Source organism: Stigmatopora argus, chromosome 3 (assembly GCF_051989625.1).
Source record: "Stigmatopora argus isolate UIUO_Sarg chromosome 3, RoL_Sarg_1.0, whole genome shotgun sequence".
In the NCBI taxonomy this organism is placed as follows: Eukaryota; Metazoa; Chordata; class Actinopteri; order Syngnathiformes; family Syngnathidae; genus Stigmatopora; species Stigmatopora argus.
The window spans coordinates 7,789,833-7,816,894 of NC_135389.1; the positions used below are offsets into that span (position 1 = coordinate 7,789,833).

Below are 27,062 nucleotides of genomic sequence, written 5' to 3' on the forward strand. Positions count from 1 at the left end.
CCCCACACAGCTCTTTGACTTGGTAATCAGAGAGGAAACGCTGCTTAATGTCATAAAGAGTGTGACCAGAAATGGACGCTCCATTATTCTCACTGCGGTTCTCGCCATCTTTCTCGTCTACTTTTTCTCCATCATCGGATTCCTCTTTTTCAAAGATGACTTCCTTATGGACGTGAACCGTCTACATGAATCAGGTTAGAATTTTATTCTCCGGTCAGACCATCTTGCAATCAGTAGCACATTGAGAGGAATTAACAGTACCTATTTTGCTCTGTGAATGTTTCTTTTCTCGAAACACCATCCTGTCAGTTTTATCCCTGTGCACCTGATTACACTGCATCAAGCTGCCTTTGTATGCAGGTTCACTTCTATGTTAAATTGATTGCATAGTACACTGTCACTCTATCTACAGGAAAATATAAATTTTTGGACATTTAGACTTTTTAATTTTTTTTTTTAGGGCTGAACAATTGCTTAAAATGATAATTCTTCATCCACCTTCTTGCGCGTTATCTGAATTTGGGTCACAGGAGCAACAGCATTTTAGGAGATATAGGGCATATTCACACCAGAAAAGTCCATAGTCCTACACCAAAATATATTTGGTCCTCACTTTTTTGGTTCGTTTTTTTTTGTCAAATGGCAATTTTTGCAAGTGACCCAAGAATTGACTACAAATATACACGTGCAAATATCTTACAAGCATCGGACAAAACGGTCTGGGTGCGGTAACATGGGAAAATACGCATATTGATATGCTTCATCCATACTTGAGGGACATTTGGCGAATCAGAGGGTATTGATGAAATGTTGATTTTACGTGTAAATATCTGGAAGACATTTCGTCTCCTCATTGCTTCATGTCAAATGTGCTATTATCTTGTTTACTGCCATATGTACTGAAGCCAAAATACGTTTTCACAACAACTTTCAAATAATGAGCTGGGTTTTGCTTGCTAATTATTTAGGCAGCTAAAGTGTTGACCCTGTATGGACCCTGACAGAATAATTAAATAATAATAATTTTGGTAACCATTACTGAAAGAGAGGTTTAATCGTTTTTTGCAGTGTATGTAAACTACTAATAAAAAATTGACGGATTTTTTTAATACATACCGACATAGACTATACATATAAAATTTGTGGATGGACAGGTATACCAAAATGATGCCAAAGTTTTAAAAGTAGCAAAAGTAAAATATTCATGTTGTGCAGTCCAATTCACTTAAAAAGGCTATTCTTTGTAGTTTAATTTCCCTACAAAAAAACAGAAACTAAATTGAAGGGTAAATGTGCTCGCTCTTGCCATGTGCCTTGACGCCCTTTATTCATTTATAAATTTTGAAACAATGAATGAACAGTCTGTCCCCAGATACATGTTTTAAAAAAGCTGCAGAGAATGTGGGTGTGTTAATGAGCTGTGTCCGTCAGCATCGCACGGTCAGGCGAGACACCCAGTAGGCACATGTGCACCTGTTGCATAACCTGGTGGCCGCCCCATCCTGTTTTCGCGCGGGAGAGCCGTGGCACGTTATGTAAGCGGTGGCGCTCATGCTTCCGTGGTTGTAGGCTCAGGAGGGAGCTGATGTGTAAAACTCTAACTAACCTATAGAGAATACTGTATGGCCAAACACATTCACACACTGACCACACCACCCCATCACAGCGTCCAATCCGAGGCCCCTTTTTGAGATCACCATACTCAAATAGAGATCCCAAGCTGCTTAAAATTTTACCGTTGTGCAACTGATTTGCACACGTTCTTTTCAAGCAACATTTGGACATCTGCCCACTCAGCGGCTGCAGTTTACATAATCATATCGTATCATGCTTCTGATTACCAGCACTGATTGGAAAAAGGAACATTTTGCAAGACACTTCATTTATGAAAAAAGCAACCACTTTTATTTGCATCTGTTCTTAATGTCACTTTGGCTAGAATCTATGCCACGTGACTGTGTAAGAGGCTGGATGCAGTCTGGATTGATCACCTGTCAATCACAGGGCTGGCACGCTGAGATAGGCAAGCATTCACACTCACATTCACACCTATGGGAATTTAGTGCTCAGTGAAAGCAACCTACAGTACATGAGTATGGGAGGAAGCATTGGAGAAAATCCCAGTCAAAGCCAAAGCCGAAGTTGACATTGCCACTGTACCTAACCTCCAAAAATGAATGCATGTATATATCTTAACGCCTTTTTATTATCTGTAGAAAATTTGCACATATTTGGTGAATCAATGGTGGAAGATCAGTGTGTGAAAGACAGTTGCCCTGTTTCCCCTATAACTGTGGCCGGTAAGTTTTATTAATTTTTATTTTATTTTTTGTTATATGTTCACTCACTTCTTTTTTATAGCTTACAATAAAAAATGGAGTCACATCTGATTTACTAAAGTCATATACGTAGCTTTTCAAAAACATTCTTGTCGCAGTTAACAAACGGACATTGATGACAATCTATGAGCACAGAGAATTTTCACACATCGACGGGCGCACAAGGAAACCTAATGAGGACACAAGAGATGACTCATCCACATAGCTCACCTGCATTAAGTTCACACACACGTGACCCCACACAATCCCGACATTATCTGATTGATCACATTTTCTTGTTTGTGAAACATTTTTCTGATGTGTTTATTTTCAATTCCCTTGATGTGACATGGGAACTCCTTTATTCTTCATTCACTCCATTTCAGACAGATTATGAAAATACTTTCATAGTGAGGTCATGCATGAGGCAGATGGTATCAGAATCAAATCATCTACTATAAAGAAGACTTAGTGTTTTTCCCCCCTCAATAAAAAACACTTCATAGGTGTGTAATTGACCTTTGTCAAAATACCAATAGGAGCAAGAATTACAGAACACTATACAGTGGTACCTCGAGATACTAGGTTAATGCGTTCCGGGACTGAGCTCATATGTCAATTTTCTCATAACTCAAACGAACGTTTCCCATAGAAATGAACTAAAAACAAATTAATTCGTTCCAACCCTCTGAAAAAACACCAAAAACAGGATATTGGATTGGAAACAATTATTTATTCTAATTCGCAATTTACTAACAAAGTAACAAACAACTAGTGGTTTAATACCACTAAAATCTGTTTAATATTATTAAAATTAGACGGATTTCGCAGAGGGGAGAGAGATGGTCAGAGAAAGGGGGGACTTTTTGCACGGCAACGTGCTCGTAACATAACATAATTTTTTTTAAATGAACTTGGATTACGATGTAGACACACTCAAAAATAAGTGCAATCTAACCTTACACTAAACTTAATTCTAATTTTGTTTTAAATTTTGATACCTTTCTTCTCCTTGGTTGGCTCTATTTGCCCCGCCTCTACCCTGACTTTCACATGCAACCTATCGAGGGTTGTTTGCTTTTGTATTCACTTCAAAATATTCCCAAAACGATGCACACAAATGTCTTCACAATAGGATAACCCACGACCACTTGCCAACTTGGCCGAGAAGTAGTACTCCTCTCCTATTTGCGACGGGGGAAAAAAACACTCAAAAAATGCGACGCTCCGCCCAGTGCCCGCAGAGACATTACACTAGGGAGTTGCGGGGAGAGAGGCAGTGCCCATGATGTTCTTATGAGCAGCCTCTCGCGTCCGCTGTCTGCTCATATATCAAAATTTGTCTCGTATCTCAAGATAAATATTTGCTCAAAATTTTACTTGTATCTCAAATTGCTCGTAAATTCGGGGCACTCGTATGTCAAGGTACCACTGTACTACACCACCATTTTTTTCCTCATCTTTCTGAACAATTTATTGGGAGTGTCCCAGTGTCGACCAACTAAGAAACTCACTATCTCAACCAACCCATGTACTGATGGGCCAAGGGCATGTTGATTTTTATACCAAGAGAACCTGGGTGTTGTAATGAGAGACTTGGCAGACTGCCTCTCCTCTGTGGTGTAGAACATGTCACTACACACAAATTTCCCAGACTCCAGCTGTCATGTAAAAAGTAGCTCTAGTCTACTTGTATATCTTTTCTCAATTTAGATGTCATAGGTGGGAAGATTCACTGTGATGGCAGTTATTGTAAATACACAAATTAGCAGTTGTGTAAATCTGTCGTAAAATGGCTGCTTCTCAAACACATTTTAAGAAAAGTGTCTCTGAAATGTATACTCACAGCTTTCTTACTGTTTTTTTTATTGGTACAGATAAAGGAACAGAAAGGGTATGTGACACACTGCTCATGTGTATTATCACCGTGTTGAACCAAGGACTACGTAATGGTGGTGGTGTTGGCGATATCCTAAGGAGACCCTCCAAAGAGGTCAGCCTAGGATAGATTTACAAAAATGACCTTTGCACTTCATTGGCTAATTTGCATTTTCTCTCTATTTTGCATGTCCACTGACCGATCCAGGAACCGCTGTTTGCGGCACGTGTCGTTTATGACCTTCTGTTCTTCTTTGTTGTCATCATCATTGTTCTAAACCTTATTTTTGGTGTTATCATCGACACCTTTGCAGATCTTAGGAGCGAGAAACAAAGGAAAGAGGAGATTCTGAAAACAACTTGTTTTATCTGTGGTGTGTACTATACTGGTCATTTAATCTTACGTACATGGTCAAAGAGACAATGCTGTGTTTGCAATAATGACACAATGCTGTTTTTTTCAGGTTTGGAAAGGGACAAGTTTGACAATAAGACTGTGTCCTTCGAAGAGCATATACTGTCTGAGCACAATATGTGGCATTACCTTTACTTCTTGGTTCTGGTGAGAGTGAAGGATCCCACCGAATACACTGGGCCAGAAAGCTATGTCGCCCAGATGATAGCGGTCAGTATCATGCATACGCCTCATAATATTTTGCATTTACATTCTCATACAGCACAGCAGGGATCTCATCTTTTTTTTTTCCCGGAGCAACATTATGGCTTCGGATCTGGCTCGCATAAATCAATGAATGATGGACTGTGGTCCAGCTCTGGATCCAAAAGCGGGCCCTACGGACTCAAACCTACAGCCATAAAAGAAGGGTCATGATTCGAAACCAAGGGGGAGCCTTTTTGGGAAAATTTTCTCAAAAACTTGTAGTACCAGAGATTGCCACTGGATACTGGCTTCCAAATACAGTGATACCTCTACATACGATCTTAATTCGTTCCAGGACTGAGCTCGTATGTCGATCTTCTCGTAACTCGAGTGAACGTTTCCCATTGAAATTAACTAAAAACAAATTAAAACACTTTATCCACGGCAACGCACTCGTAACCGAACAAACAAATTTAAATTAACTTGGATTAATATATACAGACACACTCAAATATATGTTTAATGTAACTTAACACAAACTGAATTCTATTCTTTTTTCCCTTCGTTCTGCGGGTTAGCTGTTTGCCACACCTCCACCCTCACGTTCGCTATCGATGGGCTGTTTGCTGTTGTATTCCCTTCAAAATATTCCGAAAATGATGCACACAAATGTCCTCACAATAGGATAACGCACGACCACTTGCCAACGAGAAGTAGTCTTGAATGAGCGATCGCGGGACCTAAGAGGCTAAGGAAGGAATAACAGCCTACCCACGTATTGATTGTGGGTAATGAAGTTTTATTCTGAGAAAGGGTGCTATTGCCTATCGGTGTTGTGTGCAAGAGTTTACTTCATTACCCAGAAAGCCCTCTTTTTGCCCATGCATGCGCGTTATGCGGTTTCTGGTCCATGTGTAGGAGAAACTTGTTTGAAGAAATTGTTCAGTGCTCGTAGATATCTATTATACACGAAGAGATGCGGCCAAAAAAGACAGTACGCAGCCTGTCATGTCATGGCCACCTGGCTTTCTCGCATCTCGAAATTTTTCTCGTATCTAGAGCGAATTATTTGCTTGAAATTTTCCTCGTAGGTAGAGCTGCTCGTATGTAGAGGTACCACTGTAGAGAAATTGACACTGATGTTCTATTTTAAAATGTTTAGTAATGCAATCATGGCTTTGTTTTCCATTGACCATGAACAGTATTCAAAGAAAGTTCTTATTTTCAGCCGAAATATCCCGAAAGTCTGGTTTTGGTCTGAAATGCCTTTTTCACCAAAACCAAAAATTTGTTTTGATACAGGTAAATAGTAGTTTGCACTTCTCTCCATACTACAGTGGCAACGTGTTTGGGGAAAGGTGTGTTACATTAGGCAACTGCAATCACTACCGCCCTTAGATCCCATTTCCTGTGCCTGGCCGCCAGCGGAAAATAATATAATTACAAAAAAAAATTAACAAGCAGCAGTTATCGAAGTCTTGCGCAAACTGCGTTCCGCAAATTCTAGACTGAAGGACATTGGCACGCCTAGTCGAGTCCAGCTTCTAAGTTACACACCGTGTGGGCTCAGTATTCTCAACAATCCCCTGGTCGTCTCTTGAGTCACAACGTAACCAGCCTGAATGCATTTAAAATGCATCATCTTGTATGCATGGACAAAGCTCAATCTTTTCAACTATTCTTGGGCAAACATTGCAACATCTAGCAGATGTGAATGGGCTTTTGTACTGAAGATACGCATATCCGCGTGTGTCCTGCGTAAGGTCGACAAACTATAATAACAATCCCATTAAAGTCAATTAATGACTGGGCTATCTCTCTCAGGAAAAAAAATACAAAAAATGAAGAAAAAAATAATTCCAAAGACAACCTCAGGGAAAAAAGAAATGCGAAGAAAAAAAATCAAAAAAACAACCTTCAAAATAAATTACTCATAACTTTTTTTTTAAAAACCTTTAAAATAAATTACTCAGAAAAAAAAGACTTAAACAACCCACAAAAATTTATCACAAAAACAGAGGTGAAGAAAAAAAATCAAAAATAACCCCAGAAAATCAATTATTTGGAAAAATTGAGTTAAAAAAAATATTAATTCAAAAAACAACCCCAAAAATAAATTAATCTGAAAAACACCCAGGGCTTTTTTTAATTAATTTTTAAAGCAAATGCAATACGCTTCTGCAGAACCAATAACATATTCCTATTAATATTAGCATTTTGAAAATGCTTTTTACTTTATAGTGCTATCCAGTCTGTTTTCCATGTCTCCCTCCACAAACACACCTGAATCAAATAATCGGAATTATTATCAAGCTTCTGCACAGCTTGCTGATGAGTTGATCAGGTTTTTTTGTCTTTTTTGTCCCTCCTTATTTATATTTGTCCTGTTTTGTGCAGTAGTACTGCAGATTCCCAATCATATCAAAGACTGAGCCTTAAAGCAGGTAACAAGCATCGGTTCATTCTACTTTTAAATGCCTGGAGAGAGATATTGTGTTGTTGTTCAGGTAGACTTTACTCTGCTGAGTTTGCCTTTTGGGAATGAGTATAGTTAAATAGCAATTATACCATGTCCAACTTTATTAGCACCAGTGCAGCAACTTTCTACATTGACACACAGACCAGAACACGAAGGAGATAATGGCAGCTTAAGGTGTTATTACGAGTTAATGTTTTCAAATAAAGCCCCACAATTCCAGCCAGCACAACGGCACGTTTGGGATTAATTTAGATTTTGTGATTGGGTAAAGGAATGGTCACATTATAATTAGCAATTTCCACGACAAACATAAACGCTCAAGATTAATATTTATTGGCAGCGTTAAGAATTAGTGTTAAGACTGAACAGATCTTACGTTGAGTGTTCATAATTGAAAAAAAAAAGTTAAAATTGAAGAATGTGTATTGTACTGCTGTCCATTTTGTTTGTAGTCATTATGGCCGCAGATGTTCCTTGCTACCAAATTATAGGAAACATATTGGGGAAAAAATATGAGTACAAATGAAATGAAACGATATGGATTAAAATTTGATCCCCTCATTTTGAGGCCGATAAGATAGCCCCCATTTAGTAAGTTTACGTCTTAAATCACACTTGGTGCACTTTACCATTCTGTATTACATTTTTTTTTTAAATTATCCTTTAGAAACTGTTAAGAACATTTAAAGTAGCTGATAGTCATTCATCACTGTTAATTACAAAGCAAAGCATCCCTGTTTTAAGATTTATCTTGACCATTTTGATCAAGGGTGTCAGACTCGGGTTGGCTCGCGGGCCGCTTTAACGTCAACTCGATTTCATGTGGGTCGGACCATTTTAGATATAATATTTAGATTTTTTTTTAATAAATGGATTCAATGAACTGGATTACAGGCCCTGAATATTCAGTTTTTATAGATCTAAAACAATGTTTATTTTAGCTTTTTTTATATATATATATTTAGATTTTACAAAATGATTTTTGAACTAAAAACAGAAAAAAATGATTAAAAAGTTACAATTATTGATTTAAAAGAGGGAAAATCAGGAAATTTAATATACATCTATACTCTTCATTTTAATCTGATCCTAAAACAAAAAGTCGGCACTCGTGATTTACTTTCTCGGGCCACACAAAATGATGCGGTGGGCCAGATTTGGCCCCCGGGCTGCCACTTTGACACCTGTGATTTAGATAATATGGTTATAAAGTGCATTCTTTGGATGTGCTTTCTAAAATTAAAGGTGCTATGAAAAGTAACTTTTCCAATGATAGCGGACCACCACTAAAAAAATCTCCAAACAGAAAATGTCAGCCAGAATGAGCTACAGATTTTTGCAGTCCAATCCAACCTCAAGCATGGTTCTCTTGTTGCCATGTACATAACTGTCATTAATTATGAAATGGTAAGAAACAGACAGATTTGAGTCCTACATTTTTTTCTGCATGTAAAAGGACACTAGTGCAGTCATTTTATGACTTGCTCACCATTTCATAGCACCTTTACATTTTATTTTATGGAATTTGTTGTCAGTATTGAGCCTCAATTTATTGAATCAATGCAACTTTTGTTCAAAGCTTTGGCTCGCAAAGATGTTTGTATCAAGTTTTGTGGGATGCAGTTGATGTTTTCAAAAGCACCATTACTTAAGATGCACAATCAATGTGTGTGCGTGTGTGTGTGTGGTATGCTGGTGTTTGTGTGAAAGGAACAGAAGCTACAGGCCTAGCAGGTACTGCATCAACCTAGTTACATAACCCATCTCAAGTGGCCTGCTAATAGCTCAGCCTGCCTTGCACGTGCTTTTCTGTCCCTTTGACTTGTGTATCCGCACACAAAACACACTGTCCGCATTGTGAACCTTTCATTTACTCTCCGACACACACACACACACACACACACACACATGGCAAATTTTAGAATGTTGACAAAAGAACAGCAGAGGTAATAAAAATGCATTTGTTACATAAAGGAGGGGGAAAGGTCACATGTTGCTTTGTAGTATAAAATCATTTTCAGCTTTACTGAAATATTGACACCATGATCAAATGATGTGACTTTTGTGTCAAAAAAAGTTGAGCTGATGTTCAATCAATCAAACATTTTTTTTTACATTATCCACTTTAATACAAGCTAGTACAAAGAACAATTAGTTTTACCTATTTAACACTGCACATTTGTACATGCTACGTAGTAGTGACCCTGCAACATTCTACACGGACAAAAAAATTCAACACCTGGGACATTCCAATAAGCTACTCCAGTTTCATCAATGGGTCATTATTGCACAGTCCTTTCTAGTGTTAGTAGCCAGAAGTCAAAGTGTTGGGATATCCTCCTGACTACCAGTAGTTCAAATTTGTCCTCAGTATAGGACATTTGTAAACCTAAATATCTCCCACCCAGTGCATCCAATCGGATTAATTTTGTGCTCTATAGAGGACATTCAGAGCTTTCCAAAGATTTATTTTGCAGTATTCCAATTACTTCACATAGATTGGGGAATTCCAAAATAAATGTCAAGGTAATATTAGCAGGCAAAAATTGACACTTAGGTCCTCTAGGTTGTTTAACATCTATTTATCAGTTCCCAATGCCAATTACAAATTTTACTCCCAAGCTGGATTTCCCCCAAAAATCAGGTTCTAGTCTACAGATGTTTGTAGACTGTTTTATAAAGAAGAAAAGATGCCTCAAAGTGATGAAAATGGCCTTGTACTCATGTTTTTTGAGATTTATTGACACCTTGGAATTTAAAATAAACTTTCTTCCTTTTAAATCATCCATTTTCTCAGTTTTACCTTTTGACCTGTCATCTATGTTCTATTTTGAATTACATCGAATGTTTGTACTTTGACATCGGCATTCTGTTTTTATGTACAATTTGTAGTGTCCCAAGATGATGGGTATTCAGTTCATATGTACACCTATACTACAATATTCAAGGTTTTATTTTAAGCTCGTATGGTGGAATTTGTTTTATCTAACGGTAAGTTGCATTGGAACCTCTCTTTACTTTGAAAGAATGATAACATCAATGTAGCAATCTGGAAATTACTGGTGCTTAAGTTGACCATATTACTCACGTGGTCTTTTGTCCCCAATCTCTTGAGATATTTTATAGCAACATGTGTTTTTGCACATTGAGTACAGCATGCTCATTGGTATCTTGTTTGAAATACCCACAAAGCACATGGAAGTCTGTTAATTCATGCTCATTTAAGTGTTGAAATTGATCAGTGGACAGAAAGGAAGTCTTTCAGGCAGAACATCACTAAGCTAAAATGGTGATCCTTTTTGCTCCCAAATTGCCTAGAGCTGTCTCAGTCTTGTAATTCGATAAGTAGTAACTAACCAGTGGTTTGTGCGGCAGCCTCACAGCTCTGCAGTCGAGGGTTTGATCCCAGGTCGGTCTTCAGTCTGTGGAGTTTGCATGTTCTCCTTGGGATTGCATGGGTTTTCTCCAGGTATTCCAGTTTCCTCCCACATCCCAAAAACATGCAGATAAATTGGCTGATCAGGGTGTCCCCGGCCTAGTGCCCGTAGTTAGCTAGTGTAGGCTCCAGCACCCCCCTCATGAATGAATGAAGTAACAAAATAGATCTAAAAGTGATTTTTTTGGGTGAATTTGTTTAAAAAACAACAACAACAACAACAACAACAAACCTGCAACTTTCAGTTTCAAAAAATATGTTGGCATTCAATACTTCCGGCCTTGATTTAGCTCCATATGTGCACGCCAATTCACCCTCGGTGTCTCACACATTTATTTCATGCCCAAAATCTATTCTTATATAAGAGTAGGTGAGAAAATACCTCAGTCCTACAGAATGTACGATGGCGGCGCCAGTCAACTCCCACTCATGCCACCATTAAGTCATCCTTATCATAAGTGGCCAAAAAATTACACAATCTCAGCTGATTGGATTGGATTGGATAACTTTATTCATCCCGTATTCGGGAAATTTCATTGACAGTAGCAAGAAAAGGCATAGTTATAAGTTAGACAGTACAGTCGCAAAGGCCGCAAAACAACAAAGCAAAAGCACAAAGTACAAAGCAAATCAAAGTCAATGGATCATTAAGAATCATCAAATCATTAAGACAGAAAAGCAGCAAAAACACAAAACGAGCGACAGTTTGTCTGCTTCAAATATTTTTTCCCACCCACTACGCTTTCTTGCAGATGCACACACCCACACTTGTACACACAGACACACTTTGCATGACAGGTCCAAATTGATTACCCAAGTCCAGTTGTTTATTTTGTTTATCTGATTCGCTTTTATGTTGGCACCAGGCTCGGATGTGGGGCACAATGAGAAGGGGCTGGGGATAGTCCAACAACATGCAAATCTTTAGGAAATAATTCTGAATAAAAATTTTGTTCACCCCTGAACCCCATCTACCAAGCATCTTTTTGATGTTTATAGTGGACTGGTTCTCACTCGGCGGCCCGGTTGTATGGGTGGTTAGCACGTCAGCCTCACAGCTCTGGAGTCCTGGGTTCAAATCCAGGTCATGTCCATCTGTGTGGAGTTTGCATGTTCTCCGTGGGCCTGTGTGGGTTTTCCCTGGGTGCTCTGGTTTCCTCCCACATTCCAAAAATATCCATGGTAGGCTGGTTGGACATTCTAAATTGCCCCTAGGTATGGGTGGGAGTATGCATGGTTGTCCGTCTCCTTGTGCCCTGCGATCGGCTGGCCAACGATTTAGGTGGTCCCCCACTTCTGGCCTGGAGACAGCTGGGATTGGCTCCAGCACCCCCGCGATTCTAATGAGGATAAAGCAGTTCAGAAAATGAGATGAGATGGTTTCCTTTGTGAATTTTTTAAGAACCATCCACAAGTTGTTCTTTAAACTCCTTCACACCCAATTTTTAAGATCTCTAACCATTAAAGATGACTTCCAATTGGCCCACTATTTGCACATCAACTTCCTCCAAAGGCCCCATGTGACTCATTCTCGAACTTGACCAGCGTCTGTACTACTGGTGTCATCCAACACTTACCATAATTACAGCCTGCACCTGCAATCTTACAACCCTAGCTCTGGTGTACAACCTCGACAATTAAGATGTTAAATTTGGTCTACTGGGTTGAAATGTCCCCTGCCTTTCCTTGGATGTGGAAAAAGTCATAAGAAATTGGAGTTTTATTTGCTTTTGGAAAAGGACCATGCTAGACTAGTTCAAAGCAGCTTTTCACATGTTATATGGGCCTGCTAGATCACACCCCAAAGTGATGATCATCTTAAAGCTCCACCTCTCTTTTCACATTGTAGTCCTAACTGGTCATTGAGGGTGCAGGTTTCCATTCATAATGATAAAAAAGATACATGTTCACCAATCTGCTGTCTTAAAAGTGTAATCAGTTGATTGCAGTCAGGTGCTGCTTGTTTCAGAAGAAACCTCAGTTAGTTAGTCAGTTAGTTAACTGTCAATGCTGGATTAGTTGTTGAATAGTTTGAACAATCCGACTCTCTCAGTTTACTATGGTTATGGTACACCCTGAATTGGTTTCCCGCCAATCACTGGGCACAATGTGACAACCTTTCACCGAATCAATTATTTTATCATATTAATAAATGAGAAACAACTAATAAGTAAATATAATTGAATGTAAATAGGATAAAAAATAATGCTACCAATGTTTTAGGGCACTGGCAACAGACTGTTTTAATATTATTATTGCCCTGTGGGCCTGTTTTGTAAATGGAGCAGCCCATAACCATACATTAGGGAAGTAGACTTTACAAGTCACATACGGTTCTCTTTGCGCTTATTGTGAGGTTCCTTCAACTATTTTTATTTTTTTAGTTTTTTCTCCACCAAAATATGATATTTTGCACTACACAAGATGATAACAAACTATGACTCTGTGGATTCGCCATAAGGCATAATATTGTTTTGGTTGTGCTATAATGAATTCTCTGTTGCGTGCATCCTCATCATTCTGCAATTGGAAAAACTATTTTACTTTGACTTCACTTTGGTTTTTTTCCCCATTTCAACAACCAATTCTTAGCAGTCGTGTTCCACTTAAATGTCTCGAATGAACAAAATATATTACACATTCAGAAACAATGCGTCTACAGTCCAAGTTGGGTTCTTTACAGACATTTGTGATCAGCACCTGTGTCTGTGCATTGCGTTCGACTGAAAATGCCAGTGATTGATAAATTTATTTGTTTCCACGCTTGACCGTAGCCCCGAGACTGAAAGGCTGTCACGCATAAGTGCAAAGCAAAGAACAGCTCCCCTTCTTATTAGAGAATTTAAATGAACTTGATGCCATTTGCTAACTTCTCTATGTGTATCCTGCAAAAGCATTATAACATTTTGTGAATCACCCCTCCAAGGCTGACTGTGCCAGAATTGCCACCACTGCCGACTGCTTGACATTCTGACTCAGCTCTATTTTGACCGTTATTCACTTCATCCTCACAATTTCTCTCACACCCTATCTCTGCCTCATCTCTCAGGAAAAGAACTTGGATTGGTTCCCCAGAATGAGAGCCATGTCTCTGGTGAGCAACGAGGGGGATAACGAGCAGAATGAGATGCGATCTCTCCAGGAGAAATTGGAGAGCACTGTCACCCTGGTATCTCAGCTCTCGGCCCAGCTGTTTGAGCTCAAGGAGCAGGTAAAGAGCCATTTTCTTACTCTCCTTCGCCGAATATTACTGCAAAACGCAGGATTGTACTACCATAGTTGCATGAGGCCCTCTTGACCTTAAAATGAGTCAGCCAAAAAGTCACAGGCAATGGGACATCCTTACTTCTCCAATGTGAGCTTACATCCTTTTTAGTCAAGTTTTTGTCTCCATCAGTGTGTGAAACCTAGGGAAGGAAGGAGGTTATACATTTAGTTGCATTTGTTTGTATGTTTATGCTTCTGGGGTTAAACAAGAGGTGACATTTTGGGGTAATAATAAGGTCAAATAAATTTTACCATAACTTGATAACGGATTATTTCATTAAGATTTAGGGTTTTCCTTTAAATGCTCTGAAAAGTAATTTGAACCAACAGAATTTTAAAATCAAATTTCTAAAAGAAATAAACTCATTTTTACGAAATACAGTGGTACCTAGAGAAACGAGCTTAATGCGTTCCGGGACAGAGCTCGTATGTCGATTTACTCGTAACTCAAACCAACATTTCTGATAGAAATTAACTAAAAACAAATTAATTCGTTCCAACCCTCTGAAAAAACACCCACAACAGGATATTGGATTGGAAAAACATTTATATTTGTTCTAATTCGCCATCTATTAGCAAATTAACAAATAAATAGTGGTTTAATAGCACTAAAATGTGTTTAATATTATTAAAATTAGACGGATTTTGCGGAGGGGAGTGAGACGGACAGAGAGGGTGGGTGGGGGGGATTGGCTTCCTTACGGCATCGCGCTCGTAACATAACATAAACAAATTTAAATGAACTTAGATTACGATGCAGACACACACAAAAATAAATTTGATCTAACCTTGCACTAAACTTAATTCTAATTTAGTTTTAATTTTTTATACCTTTCTTCTCCCGGGTTGGCTCTATTTGCCCCGCCTCAACCCTGACTTTCAGATGCAATCTTGCTTTTGGAAATCCTAACTTCTCTATTATCTGACATTTGATGGCCTTTAAAATGCAGTGGAACAGGTTAAAAGTTTACCTCCAGCGATGTTGGTGGCTTTGCTGATGCAAGCGTGAGTGATCCTTGCCATCACCTGCCTCACCGGCATGTGATTCCGGTCACAATCTTGTTCTTGTTCCTCTTCCAACCGATGTGTTGAGATCACGCTCGTAAATAAACAAAACAACAACCTGTCACAGTCAGCAGCTGATCCCTGTAATCACGGGTTCAAATCAAACAACCAAACAAAAAAAAAACAAATTCGAAAAAGTTATTTAGGTTTTAATCTGGATTTTTTTTGTTTTTTTTTAGCAACGACAAATACATTCATGGGCAATTTAGCAATTGCACGTTTTAGTAATGCAGTACGAGACCTGAATTGTATGTGGCGTGTGCCCTCCGCAGATGACTGAGCAGAGGAAGCACAAGCAAAGGCAAGGATTAATGGCTCCTCCGAAACAAACCATCACGTCTCCAACCACTGACGGTGTCGCAACGCTGACAGGACAAAATGCAGGGACGCTCGGTACTGTGTGAAAAGACAATACAAATACATTGTAGCGCACCCTTAGTTACTTCACCAGTGCGTGACATATTTTTACCCATAGGTGCCTTTTGTATGACAGCACGGGCAGTTTTTGGGCTACGTGTTCGCCAATTTAGTTTGCGTGCACACCTAAACGCACAGTGGGTTATACTTGGCACACGTGGTATTGTGGTGCCGGTGTGCCCATACAGAGTGGGCATGGAATCAAGTTGGTAAGATTGGTTCTTTGCCGTCTCAGCGCAAATGCCTTTATTTTCTTAATGTGGAGTAAACCATGGACTACTGGTACTGAGATCTGTAATTTTAACATTTTAATGACCGGGGTATTGTTTTTTACATTTTTGGGGGTGGAATATTTGCTGCCTAAATGTTTTTAAACTGATTTATTCATTGTTAAAAATGCACTTTTGCCATAAAAAAGGGAGAAACTGGCTAGCTTTGGAGTATTGCCTTTGACCAAGATGCATTCACTGCACCGCATCTTTTTCTCATTTGTTCTGATTTCTGCAGAGTGATAATTGAATGTGAATAAAATAAATAGATTCTGACTTGAAAGATATCGTATGTCCAAATTGTGCATTGGCTTAACCTGTAATAAAACTTATGTCTCGATAACGTGTTTATAAAAGTCTGATTAATATGATCGAGACTTGTGTCTGACTTTTTCTCGAGCTTAGTTTGTTTCCACAACTTTTCCTTGAATTTGTTTCACGCATTACCATGTTTTAACTCCCGCATTTAGTCACTTTTCTAATGTTACAAGCAAACATCCGAGAAGTTCCATTTCTGTTGCCGACTGACACGCAAGAACTGTTGTTGCCTTGCCTTCAACTCACACGTGACTTATTTAGAACAGGGTTTGGCAAACATTTCCACGAAGGGCCGCAGTGCCTGCAGGTTTTTACCTCAACCTATCAAGACAACTCTTTTTCAGCATTCTAGTGCTTTAAAACTATAATCAATTGATTGCAATTAGATTCTGCTACACACTATTTATGTGATAGACTGTCTGTGTGGGATCGGTTGAAACAAAAACCATCAACAGCGGCCATTGAGGACTACTTTGCCCAACCCTAGTCTAGGATGTACCTTTCCTATTGCTCATAAGTGACTAAGGGAACAAGTGCTGTTAAAAACAGATGGATGGGGTCCCTCCTTGTCTAATTATAAACCATCAAATTTTAAATAGGTAGCTTTTTTTTGTTGCTGTGGCCATGTATGGAGACTACCACTGAGGATACAAATGAAGTTATTGATATTATAGTGTGTTAGGATAAGCAGTTTAGAAAATGAATGAATAATTATCTCTGCTGGCAGTAAGAGGCGATTTTTAAACCATACAGAAGTTGCACAAGTTATCCAATTTCGCCAGGATGGCGCCTACAAATGTGCTGTAGCAAGACGGTTTAATGTATCGCCCAGCACAATCACCAGAACATGGATGAGATTTCAGGAGACTGGTGATTATTCTCATAGCTGGACAGGCCCGTAGAAGGGACTCAAGCCCTCACCAGGGCCAATACCTTCTTTGCGCAAGGCGGGGCAGGCTGAGCACTGCAATTAAACGGCCGTTACAATTCCCTGACTTAAATCCAATAGAACATTTGTGGGGCAGTCTGAGAGGAAAGGCCACAAGACACCAGCCGTTAGTTTATTAGGAGCATTTTGCGACGTTGTCAAGCATGCAAACAAGGTCATGGGGGCCACATTAGATACCGAACAACATTTCGAGTACCAGAAATTATGTTTTGGGGAAAATTGACTAGCCTGCCATATCATTTCACTCTGACTTTAGGGTCTTTACCCAATTAAGACCTCTGTGGGCTGAAAACCTTTATTCTCTTTCAAAGACTTGGCATCCTTTAGTTCCTACTTCCTGGCCCTGTCGCTATCTAATGTTTTTTTTTAAAGCGCTCCTTTAATTTTTGAGGAGTGTACAAATCTGTACATGCTTTCTTTTTGTCCTTGTGTAACCCCTAAGATGAACGTAGCTCCCAAAGTCACCCGACTGCTCGTTCAACATTTACTGCCGTTTACATTCTGCGGGGAAAACCACCCCTCCTGTCTTTGGTCTGCTGTTTACAACAGCAAGCTTGTCTTCCTGCCGCCCAAGAGAGACATGAAATACAGTATAGCCCATTCAGAGACACTTCAGTGAGCAACTGTTCCTGCATACTAGACAAGACAAATAAATGTAGTCATAAAGGGAAAAAGATGGTGTCAAATTGATAAAGCGTGGCAGATATCACGTGATGTCACCAGAGACATTCGGGTTTACCTCGCACTCTATTAGAACACTTTTAAAGACGTAACTTTAAATTTGCTAATTTAATGTACATTCACAAAATCCTCTCAAACACTGAAATTCTGGGGGAGAACGGGGTTCGGTGTGACACAGGTTAGTTTGAACACTAGCCGTAAAGACATGCACATTTTTTGTGTTGCACAATATCACAACTGAATGGTCAGAATTACAGCAATTCAAAAAATAATATTAGCTTTGATTTCAAAATGCTTATCTAATTGATGAATTAAAAAAATGGAAATAGTCTTTCATTGAAATAAACATCTGGAACCAAATTATTTAAAACTAAGTTTATGGGCTGGTATTCACTTTTGCAAACAATAATTAAAAAAAGTTTGTTACATTAATTTTGGGTGTGCCGTTTGTCATGGAGGGACATGGTGGAGGATGTTTAGCACGTCCGGCTCTCTGTTCTGAGGTCAAAGGATCGATCCCCTGTGGGTTCCGACCTTTCTGTGTGGAGTATTCATGTTCTTTCCATGCCTAAGTGGGTTTTCTTTGGGTACTACGGTTTTCCTCCCGCAACCCAAAAACATGCATTCGAAACTGGGTAAACACTCTGAATTGTCCCTACGTATGAGTGTGAGCGTGAATGTTTGGTTATCTCAATGTGCCCTTGCGATTTGCTGGCCACCAATTCAGGGTGTCCCCCACCTGGTTATACTTAGCCATAGTTAGCTGGGATATATTTTGTCTTAAAAGATCAAGTGACCACCCATTTAAATGTTCTAATGGGTGGAAGGTTCCTCTTCCGTGTATTTTATAAATAGGCATGCTCTCGTGATGTCAGGCATGTGACTGGCTGGGTCTGTGTTTTGTGGTCATACGATGTGTCACCACCACAAAACGAAACAAGCACAAAGGTGCCTGCAATTGCAGCTTTTGTTAGGTAGAATGGAAAATATTCATTTTGAGATAAATGTGGTTTATAATGCAACCATATGTATACCCCTGTACCCAGTATCTCTCTACTTAGACTGACAGTTGGCAGATTAATTTCCAATTTCAATCCCTTGCGTCAGAAAAATAATTATGTATTGGCATGACAAAACTATTCTTGTGCAAACATTGCATTTCATTTGTTATGAGAAGTCACACTTTTCACCTCTGAGTTAACAGTTATGAACCCAGTCAACTATACCTTAAGTTAGAGCAGAGATCACATTGTCTCTTACTGACGTCACATTTAAATCACCACACATTTGGTTTCAGGTCCACACTTGGTGTTGCCGTGTGCTGATTTTGCACATATTGTGTATATGTATATGTGTATATGTATAGATGTATGTGTGTGTATATATGTGTATGTATATATATATGTATGTATGTATATATATATATATATATATGTATATACTATATACACATGTATATGTATATATGTATGTATGTGTGTATATATATATATATATGTATATACTATATACACATGTATATGTATATATGTATGTATGTGTGTATATATATGTATATGTATGTATGTGTGTATATATATACACGTATATATGTATGTATATGTATATATATATATATATATATATATATATATATATATATATATATATATGTATATATATATATATGTATGTATATATATATATATGTATGTATATATATATATATATGTATGTATATATATATATATATATATATATATATATATATATATATATATATATATATATGTGTGTGTGTGTGTATACACATTACATAATGTAAGTATATTGTCGGGAAAATCTCCCTAACCACTCACTGTATTACTAAATAATAACCTCTGTCAGAAATTAAATGCCATTTCCTTTAATTAGAACTCAAATTGTGGAAGTATACTCATGTTTGTGGTCAGATTGCATATTGACACACAATTATGATCACACAACTGCAAATAACCAATGAAAACCATGCAAGTGACTGCATAACAGTAAGTGAAAATTGATTTCCATCCATACATTTGTTTAGGTTTAATGAGAACACATACCAATTTTTGAATTTGTGTCATGCATTGTAACACACACAGACAGATTTAAAGTCTATACTCCATTCATCTTGCGAAGAACTAGTGCGGACAAGATCGATTACAGAATACAATTGTTTCATGATACAAAATAACCATCTTGCATTTGCAGCATACAAAAGTAGTACAAAATGGATTTAATATAAAACACAATTGCCACAAAGGATGACTATGATAGAGAGCCAAAGTTGTCAGGTCCATGGGGATCCTCCATCCATTTAAACCTTGTTCCACCTCTTTAGCGATCCGATTTGAAGACCAGAGAAGAAGACTTGGTAGCGGTGCTTCCACACGATGAAAGAGGCCACAGCACAGAAGAAGGCTTGAGTCAGATTGAGCACAATCTGGAGCAAATGGTAGACCTCGAGTGTCTCGCGAATGTCCTGACAGTCGCTGACACCTTCATAGGTAAAGGTGCGAGCGATGGGGTCACGGGGGTCCAGCGTGCACACGCAGGCCTCGGCGACGTTTAGACAACTGAAGCCGCTGGTCTGCCCGTGGTGGTATCCGGCGAAGGCCACGACCAACACTGATATCACCAGGCCAATTGTGGAGAAGGTAAAGTACAGGAGCTGTGGGCAGAAGACCAGTCACTACAAGCATTCTCATGATGTTTGTTGACACCTTCTTCAGAGAGCCGACTGTTTAAATGACTATTGATAACTTTTGGAGTGGTGTTTCTTTGTGTTCACGTCTGTTTTTGTCATGAATAGGACTCGGGTGCGCAGTGGAGTCGAACTCAGGATGCGGGAAGCAAAAATCGAAAGGGAAGTGCTGGAATTTTAATGCAAAATAATTATACAAATGATAAAAACTGGGACAAAGTTGACAAAATAAGGACTAAATGGGGAAGACGCACACCAATATCACTTACTTCCCAATTTGCATGTTCACCTGTGGGATGTTCCAAACAGATGAGCATTCCTTCACTTTCTCACTTTTTTTTTTTCCAGGAACATGTTGCAACCTTAAAATTCTAAATTAATGTCATTTTCCAAAAGTGTACCTCTTTGAATATTAAGTGTCATTTAATTGTAGTGTTTTTGATTAATTTGTTATTAATTATATTGTATTATATTATACGTATACAATTATATATTTTTAATTATATTATATTATTATATATTATATTTTATTATATTATATATAATTATATATTTTATTATATTATATATAATTATATATTTTTAATTATATCATATTATATATTATATTTTATTATATTATATATAATTGTATTTTATATGTTATTAATTATTTTAATTTGAATATCAAGTTCAACTTATATTTATAAGTTGAACTTGATATGCAAATCATTGCATTCTATTTTTATTTACTATGTTTCATATAACATCCCAACTTCATTGGAATTAGGGTTGGATTCTTCAATATTTTAAAACAATTGAATACCCTAGGATAAATGTCAACCCATCAGCAACCCTTGTTTTCACTGCAAGAGCCAATAAATAAACATGGACAAAGAATTTTAACTTTCAACACACCTCTTGCTACTATAGTTAAAAAGTTGTCATTTCATTTGGATTATGCACACCTCCCCAATTAATTATAATCTGATATTCAATATAATATGCTTTGGTCTAACATTTCATATATATATATATATATATATATATATATATATATATATATATATATATATATATATATATATATATATATATATATCAGCCTGGCATGTGATTTCTGGCTATTAATATTCTTCAGATTGTAAGCAACAGATAAATCATTACATACTTTTATCTTTTTGAACATATTTTCACCCCTTGCAATGTCAAAGGATATTAAATTTGTCAGGAAAAACAATGTCCTGAATTTTCTTTAGAAAAACTTACTAAGGAATTGACAATTTGAATTAAATCTGGTGACTAATACATTGAATCACATAATAATCAGTCATTTCCGCATTTTCCATTTACAGCATTCATAATTATGACATTTTAGTTAGAATTTCAATTTGTTCTCCTTTAGTTGGTTGCGACTGACAAACTGTCCAACAAAAAATGCATGCTCTCGTCTTAAGAAGGTCTTTGATGGATGTTTACTGCTGGGGCACAAATATATACCTGAGATAAAGAGTGAATGATTAGAATGTCTTGGGCAAAGGTCACCTCTCCTGTTACCTCAAATGATATGACTACCATAAAATGAATAATAGAATTACACAACTTAAATTCCCCCCCAAAAAAGGTTCATCTTGTATCATGAACTTCAGAATTCAGTCTTAAAAGAAGCATGCGCAAGTTTGGAGTGACCGCCAGGTTCTAAAAATACAGTTGTAAAACGTGTCAACAAATTTACAAGCACAATAACGCTCAAATTTTGATCTTAAGCCACAATTTACTTACTAACCGCGGCCCTTATTTTCGTTTTCTCGTGCATACGTCCTCCTTATGGAATTATCCAAGATGACACGCTGTGTCACTCCAAATTGCATTGATGCTAATTTTGGAACAGCCGTGAAATATGAAGCATGGTCGAGTGGAAGCGGGCGCGGTCACAGCAAATGCATCAACAACTTTTTATTATTGCTTCACGCTTCATTTTGAATTTTGGAAACAAAAGTGTTTTTGTTAGAAATTCTGCGATTATTCACTGATCCTTATTGGCTGATTATGTCATTCATTTGCCAAATTTCAGCAAATCTAATCTAATTTGACATTTGATGAGCAAATAAAAACAGCAAAACACATCCTACGCATAGCCAAACAGCGACTAACAAACACACACACAAACACAAACACACAAATTGGGACTTAAATAACAATAAGTTTGTCAAACTATGGCACTTTAAATATATTTTTTCCCTTTTTCCCAATAATTGCAACCTTCAACAAAAAAATGAAAGATGAAATGAGGGTCCTTGTTAAGCCATAATATACAGTGATGGACTGATTTTTATCTTTTTATAGATTGCAACTACATACATAGTAAAATTAATGAGACTATTCTGTAAAGCTATGTCCCTAAGATTAAAAAAATTGGAAATCCATGCAGTCTTCTTTACGCCATTTGTAAATAAACTAGAAGCCCTCATTCATTTCATCACAGTGAGTGTCAACACGACGTGTTTACTCATGTACGGACCCACCTTGACAACAAACTGCACAGTTGAGCGCTCATCTGGGCGGTAGGTGACACAGTACAGGATGAATCCCACGATGGCAACCAAACACAGCTGCAAAACAAAACATTCATTTTACTCACAGTTAAAGTTGATAATCTTGTTTGTGTGTTTGCTTTGGTTCCTTGGGCACAACACCATGTTTTGTTCATCATGTTGACAACTGCCACTAATTTATCGCATATTAACCCATTACATGACTCTCTAACGCCACAGACAGTCTTTCTTTCACACTCTTTCCACATCACCATTTGAGTCTTGTGACTAACATGCAGTATCTTATTTAACGGTTCTTTCCCAGGTTTTTCAGCACTCAACAAGTCTCTGGAAAGTTTTTTCATGACCTCAGTGTTTTTCACCTAAAGTTGTCTCGTGAGGAGCTCACTCGGGATGACTAGAGATGTTTTCAACAACAGATTACATCTTGGCCCGGACACTCGGATAAGGCTTAAACACGAAAAAAACAAGGGCTCTTCTGTTCAACGCAACGTCACTTGAGCTGAAATAAATCGCACGCATGCCTTCACAGGATACTTCTTTTAGCTTCACCTGCTTTGGATTGGATTGGATAACTTTATTCATCCCGTATTCAGGAAATTTCATTGTGACAGTAGCAAGAGGGTGAGAATGCAGATACAGGAAACACAAAGGCCGCCGAACAAAACAAGGCAAAAGCACAAAGTACAAACCAAAGTATATGGTATCATTAAGAATCACCAAATCAAATCATTAAGACAGAAAAGCAGCAAAAACACAAAACGAGCAAGAGCAGACAGAGCTACCGCCACCGGCTGCCACTTGAGTAGCGCCATCTTGGTTGCGGTAGCAAAAACGGATACAGACTCAAGAAAAAGATGTTGAAGAGTTGGATAAAACTGGAACCACACACAAGAAGTCTTCCACAAGATGGGGAACTTCTGCAGACTGTGACCGAGGTAGACAATATGCAGAGTCACTCTTCCAAGGTTATCCGCACAGTTCCTCAGTAGTCTGGAGCTGAAGAATCAACAGTAGCAGCAACCAATTGTTACTAATGGGGGAGGTGTATGTATACAATCAGTCTGGCAGAAAAACTCCAATGTGATATGGACACGTGAGATGTACGTTATATCTCCGTTTAGAAGCTATTTAGGGCCACGATAGTAAGCGTGAAAAGAAAGGTTACCGCAGTGGTCCACACTGCTGATTTTTGACAGTGGGTGATCAATTGCCCCCCTGTGCTTCCAGGTATGAATGTCAATGTGATGGATGTTTACAGTTCTTCATTAATTTAGCACTCTGTGAATCTTAATTCATTAACAGAACTCAAAAATGATTATGTAAGGATTATGCAACAATATTTTTAGTGATGTGAAATGTTTTGAGTACACCCCACACATGAGATATGAAATATTAAGCCATATTCAATTAAAGTGGCATGATTTGTAACAGAGGTCAAAACTTTATTTCTCAGTCAGTTGCATAAGAATATTTTACCGTTGTGCCCTTAGGATGAGCTTGTTCAAATGTTTGGGTTTATACTGTATATGCAATGTAGTGAACAATTCATGATGCAAAAATATGATTAAATTCAAAGGCATTACAACAAGCCCTCCTGCAGCAAATTAAGACTCAACATTAAAAGCAGTGGTCTGAGTTTGCCCAACCCTGATCTATACTCTTCGTTTTAATTTGATCCTAAAACAGAAAGTCGGCACTCATGATTTACTTTCCCGGGCCACACAAAATGATGCGGCGGGCCAGATTTGGCCCCCGGGCCGCCACTTTGACACATGTGGCCTATATTAAAGATTAATAATAAAGTGACTGAAATGCAATCATAAGTATTTAGCTATATTGACTAAGTCCTGGAAATAGTTATTATATAGTTACTGTTATTACGCTTTTATCAGGGTATAAAAGTGGTTACTGAAACCACATTTCCACAATAATCTTATCACCTTAACCTGAATGACTCTTGTCTTTTCTTAGTTAATGGTAGATATGCAATTACATGAATATGTATCCTCTGAATACAGAATTAACTATTTGGTCCTTTTTTTGAGCCCGGCAGGTTTACAAAAAAATAATACACACTTGATTCCGACAATGAAAACAGGAGGTGCGGCGTTCCCGGAACGTGACCACTGTCAGAAAAACCCTTGTGGATTTCTTCAAACCCAATGACCTCATCAGATGAAAAGCCAAGGACAAAATCCCTAGAATGAAACTCAGCAATGTCGTGTATGCAGTGCAGTGTAAAGAGAATCACGGTGACTTCTACATTGGCAAGATCACCGTACCAACCTCTATATGACATTTTCAGTTTAAGATATCTTTTAGATTTATTGTGAAATATGTTCTTAGACTAAGAAGAATAGATTTGCCTTCAATCAGCCTTTTGTAGTCTGATTTTGTTTTTTTCTCTTAGAGGAAGTGAGCGACTGTTTTGGTCTAGTGAGAGTCGTCACACGGTGCATAGTATCATGTTGCAAACTCTTTAAGGTCAAAGTGGCATGCTCACCTCTAATACTCTATTTGACTACTATCCCTTATCATCCTAAACAGGCTTAATTGGACATTTTCAGTTGATTACAAACAACTTATTATTAAACCCATTGTGTGTATGGTACCAGTGCTTTTCCAACAGACATTGCCGACTCTCGGTGAAGTGAAAAGAGAAACGCATTGCCTTTCATGCATTAGTGACAAGAAACAGTCAGTTTCCATGCAAGGATTGTAAAAGATGAGCACAAGGATGACGCTTACAAAGATCCCAGCCCAGTGTGGCGTCTCTCTGGCCAAGAGTGAAGGGCTGATGGCCAGCGTGAGGAAGGCCACCACAGTGACGGCTACCCCCAAGAGCAGCTGCGACAAGGCCACGAGCAGAGGAAAGCGGCACACTCTGCACTTGTGGTCGTCTTCTGCTGCAGAAGTGTCTTCTCTCCTCTTGCCGCCATCCCTCTCCTCTGAGGAACCTTTCCGGCCCATGTCTTCTACCGCTGGCTGACGCTCAGTTCTTCTCAGTTCGCACCAATTTTTGTCAGCACACTGTTTGAAAATGGCCCAGCTTGGCTGCCCGCTCGCCGTCGGCCTCCCGCCCCCACCGTTCCCCTCCCTGCCGTGGCCTCCTCTGACTATAGTTGCTATTTGGAAACGGAGGAAGCGCTGAACTAATATGGAAAACATTTGGAACGGATTCCTTCAGTGGCTCCGCTGCCGCATTTAGAGCAGGCGGTTTACAGTGGAGCAAAGGAACAGGAGGGAAGAGTAGCAGAGGGGGGATTCCAACTGGTCTGCAATGAGTTCCAGTATACACCATTAAACAGAAGAAAAAGAAGGAAGAAAATGTGTTTGTCTGTTCATTGGACGGTTGGTGGAGGCCGTCACACAATCTTTATGATCGTTGGAGACTGAGAGTGTTGTAGAACACAAGAACTGTTTTGAGGCCACATCATATGGGTCTTGGTCTTTTCTCAGTCTTGACTCTCAAAATGATTGGTCTTTCTCTGGTCTCACGCCAGCAGGCCAGACTGTTTGATATACAATAGTACAAGGGTGTCAGACTCGGGTTGGTTCGCGGGCCGGATTAACATCAACTCGATTTTATGTGGGCCGGACAATTTTAGATATAATATTTTGATTTTTTTTAAATTAATGGATTAAAAGAACTGGATTAAAAGCTCTCAATATTCAGTTTTTTCATAGATCTAAAACAATGTTTATATTAGCTTTTTTTCTATATTTTTAGATTTTACAAAATGATTTTTGAACTAAAAACACAAAAAATTGATTAAAATTTACAATTATTGATTTAAAAGGGGGGAAATCAGGATATTTAATATACATCTATACTCTTCATTTTAATTTGATCCTAAAACAGAAAGTCGGCACTCATGATTTACTTTCCCGGGCCACACAAAATGATGCGGCGGGCCAGATTTGGCCCCCGGACTGCCACTTTGACACCTGTGCAATAGTACCTTGGAATACGAGTGTGCCAACATAAGAGAAATTTGAGATATGATGAAAATTCTGAGCAAATTTTTGCCCTCAGATAAAAGACAAATTTGACATACGAGCATACGATGCAGCGGCTAAGTGGTCTTTTTCAAGCTGCGCAGTGATATTAATGAGGAGAGGGAGGGGGTTCTTTTAATACGG

At 38.4% G+C, this 27,062-nt stretch overlaps 2 protein-coding genes across 2 annotated transcripts in view; one reads left to right on the plus strand and one right to left on the minus strand.

Moving 5' to 3' along the window:
* Window positions 1–16,101, plus strand: part of itpr2 (inositol 1,4,5-trisphosphate receptor, type 2) — a 69,042-nt gene extending 52,941 nt beyond the window's left edge. The window contains exons 50-56 of the mRNA XM_077597152.1: window positions 11–194; window positions 2,217–2,300; window positions 4,196–4,311; window positions 4,405–4,570; window positions 4,661–4,821; window positions 13,762–13,923; window positions 15,317–16,101. Coding sequence (XP_077453278.1) covers window positions 11–194; window positions 2,217–2,300; window positions 4,196–4,311; window positions 4,405–4,570; window positions 4,661–4,821; window positions 13,762–13,923; window positions 15,317–15,448 — 1,005 coding nt within the window. The 3' untranslated portion in view covers window positions 15,449–16,101. The remainder of the gene's footprint in view (window positions 1–10; window positions 195–2,216; window positions 2,301–4,195; window positions 4,312–4,404; window positions 4,571–4,660; window positions 4,822–13,761; window positions 13,924–15,316) is intronic.
* A 3,446-nt stretch (window positions 16,102–19,547) lies between these two features.
* sspn (sarcospan (Kras oncogene-associated gene)) lies at window positions 19,548–25,980 on the minus strand. The gene is made up of 3 exons (XM_077596717.1): window positions 25,668–25,980; window positions 22,887–22,973; window positions 19,548–20,349 (listed from the first exon to the last, which is right to left on the minus strand). The coding sequence occupies exons 1-3, from the start codon at window positions 25,887–25,889 to the stop codon at window positions 19,996–19,998; spliced, it is 663 nt and encodes a 220-aa protein (XP_077452843.1). The 5' UTR covers window positions 25,890–25,980; the 3' UTR covers window positions 19,548–19,995.
* Window positions 25,981–27,062: the final 1,082 nt, after the last annotated feature.

Coding starts and splice junctions, on each gene's coding strand:
- sspn (XM_077596717.1), bottom strand. CDS start 25,889: ATGGGCCGGAAAGGTTCCTCAGAGGAGAGGGATGGCGGCAAGAGGAGA. Junction 22,974..25,667: donor CACACTGGGCTGGGATCTTT/GTAAGCGTCATC, acceptor TTTGTTTTGCAG/CTGTGTTTGGTTGCCATCGT. Junction 20,350..22,886: donor CTGTGCAGTTTGTTGTCAAG/GTGGGTCCGTAC, acceptor TTCTGCCCACAG/CTCCTGTACTTTACCTTCTC.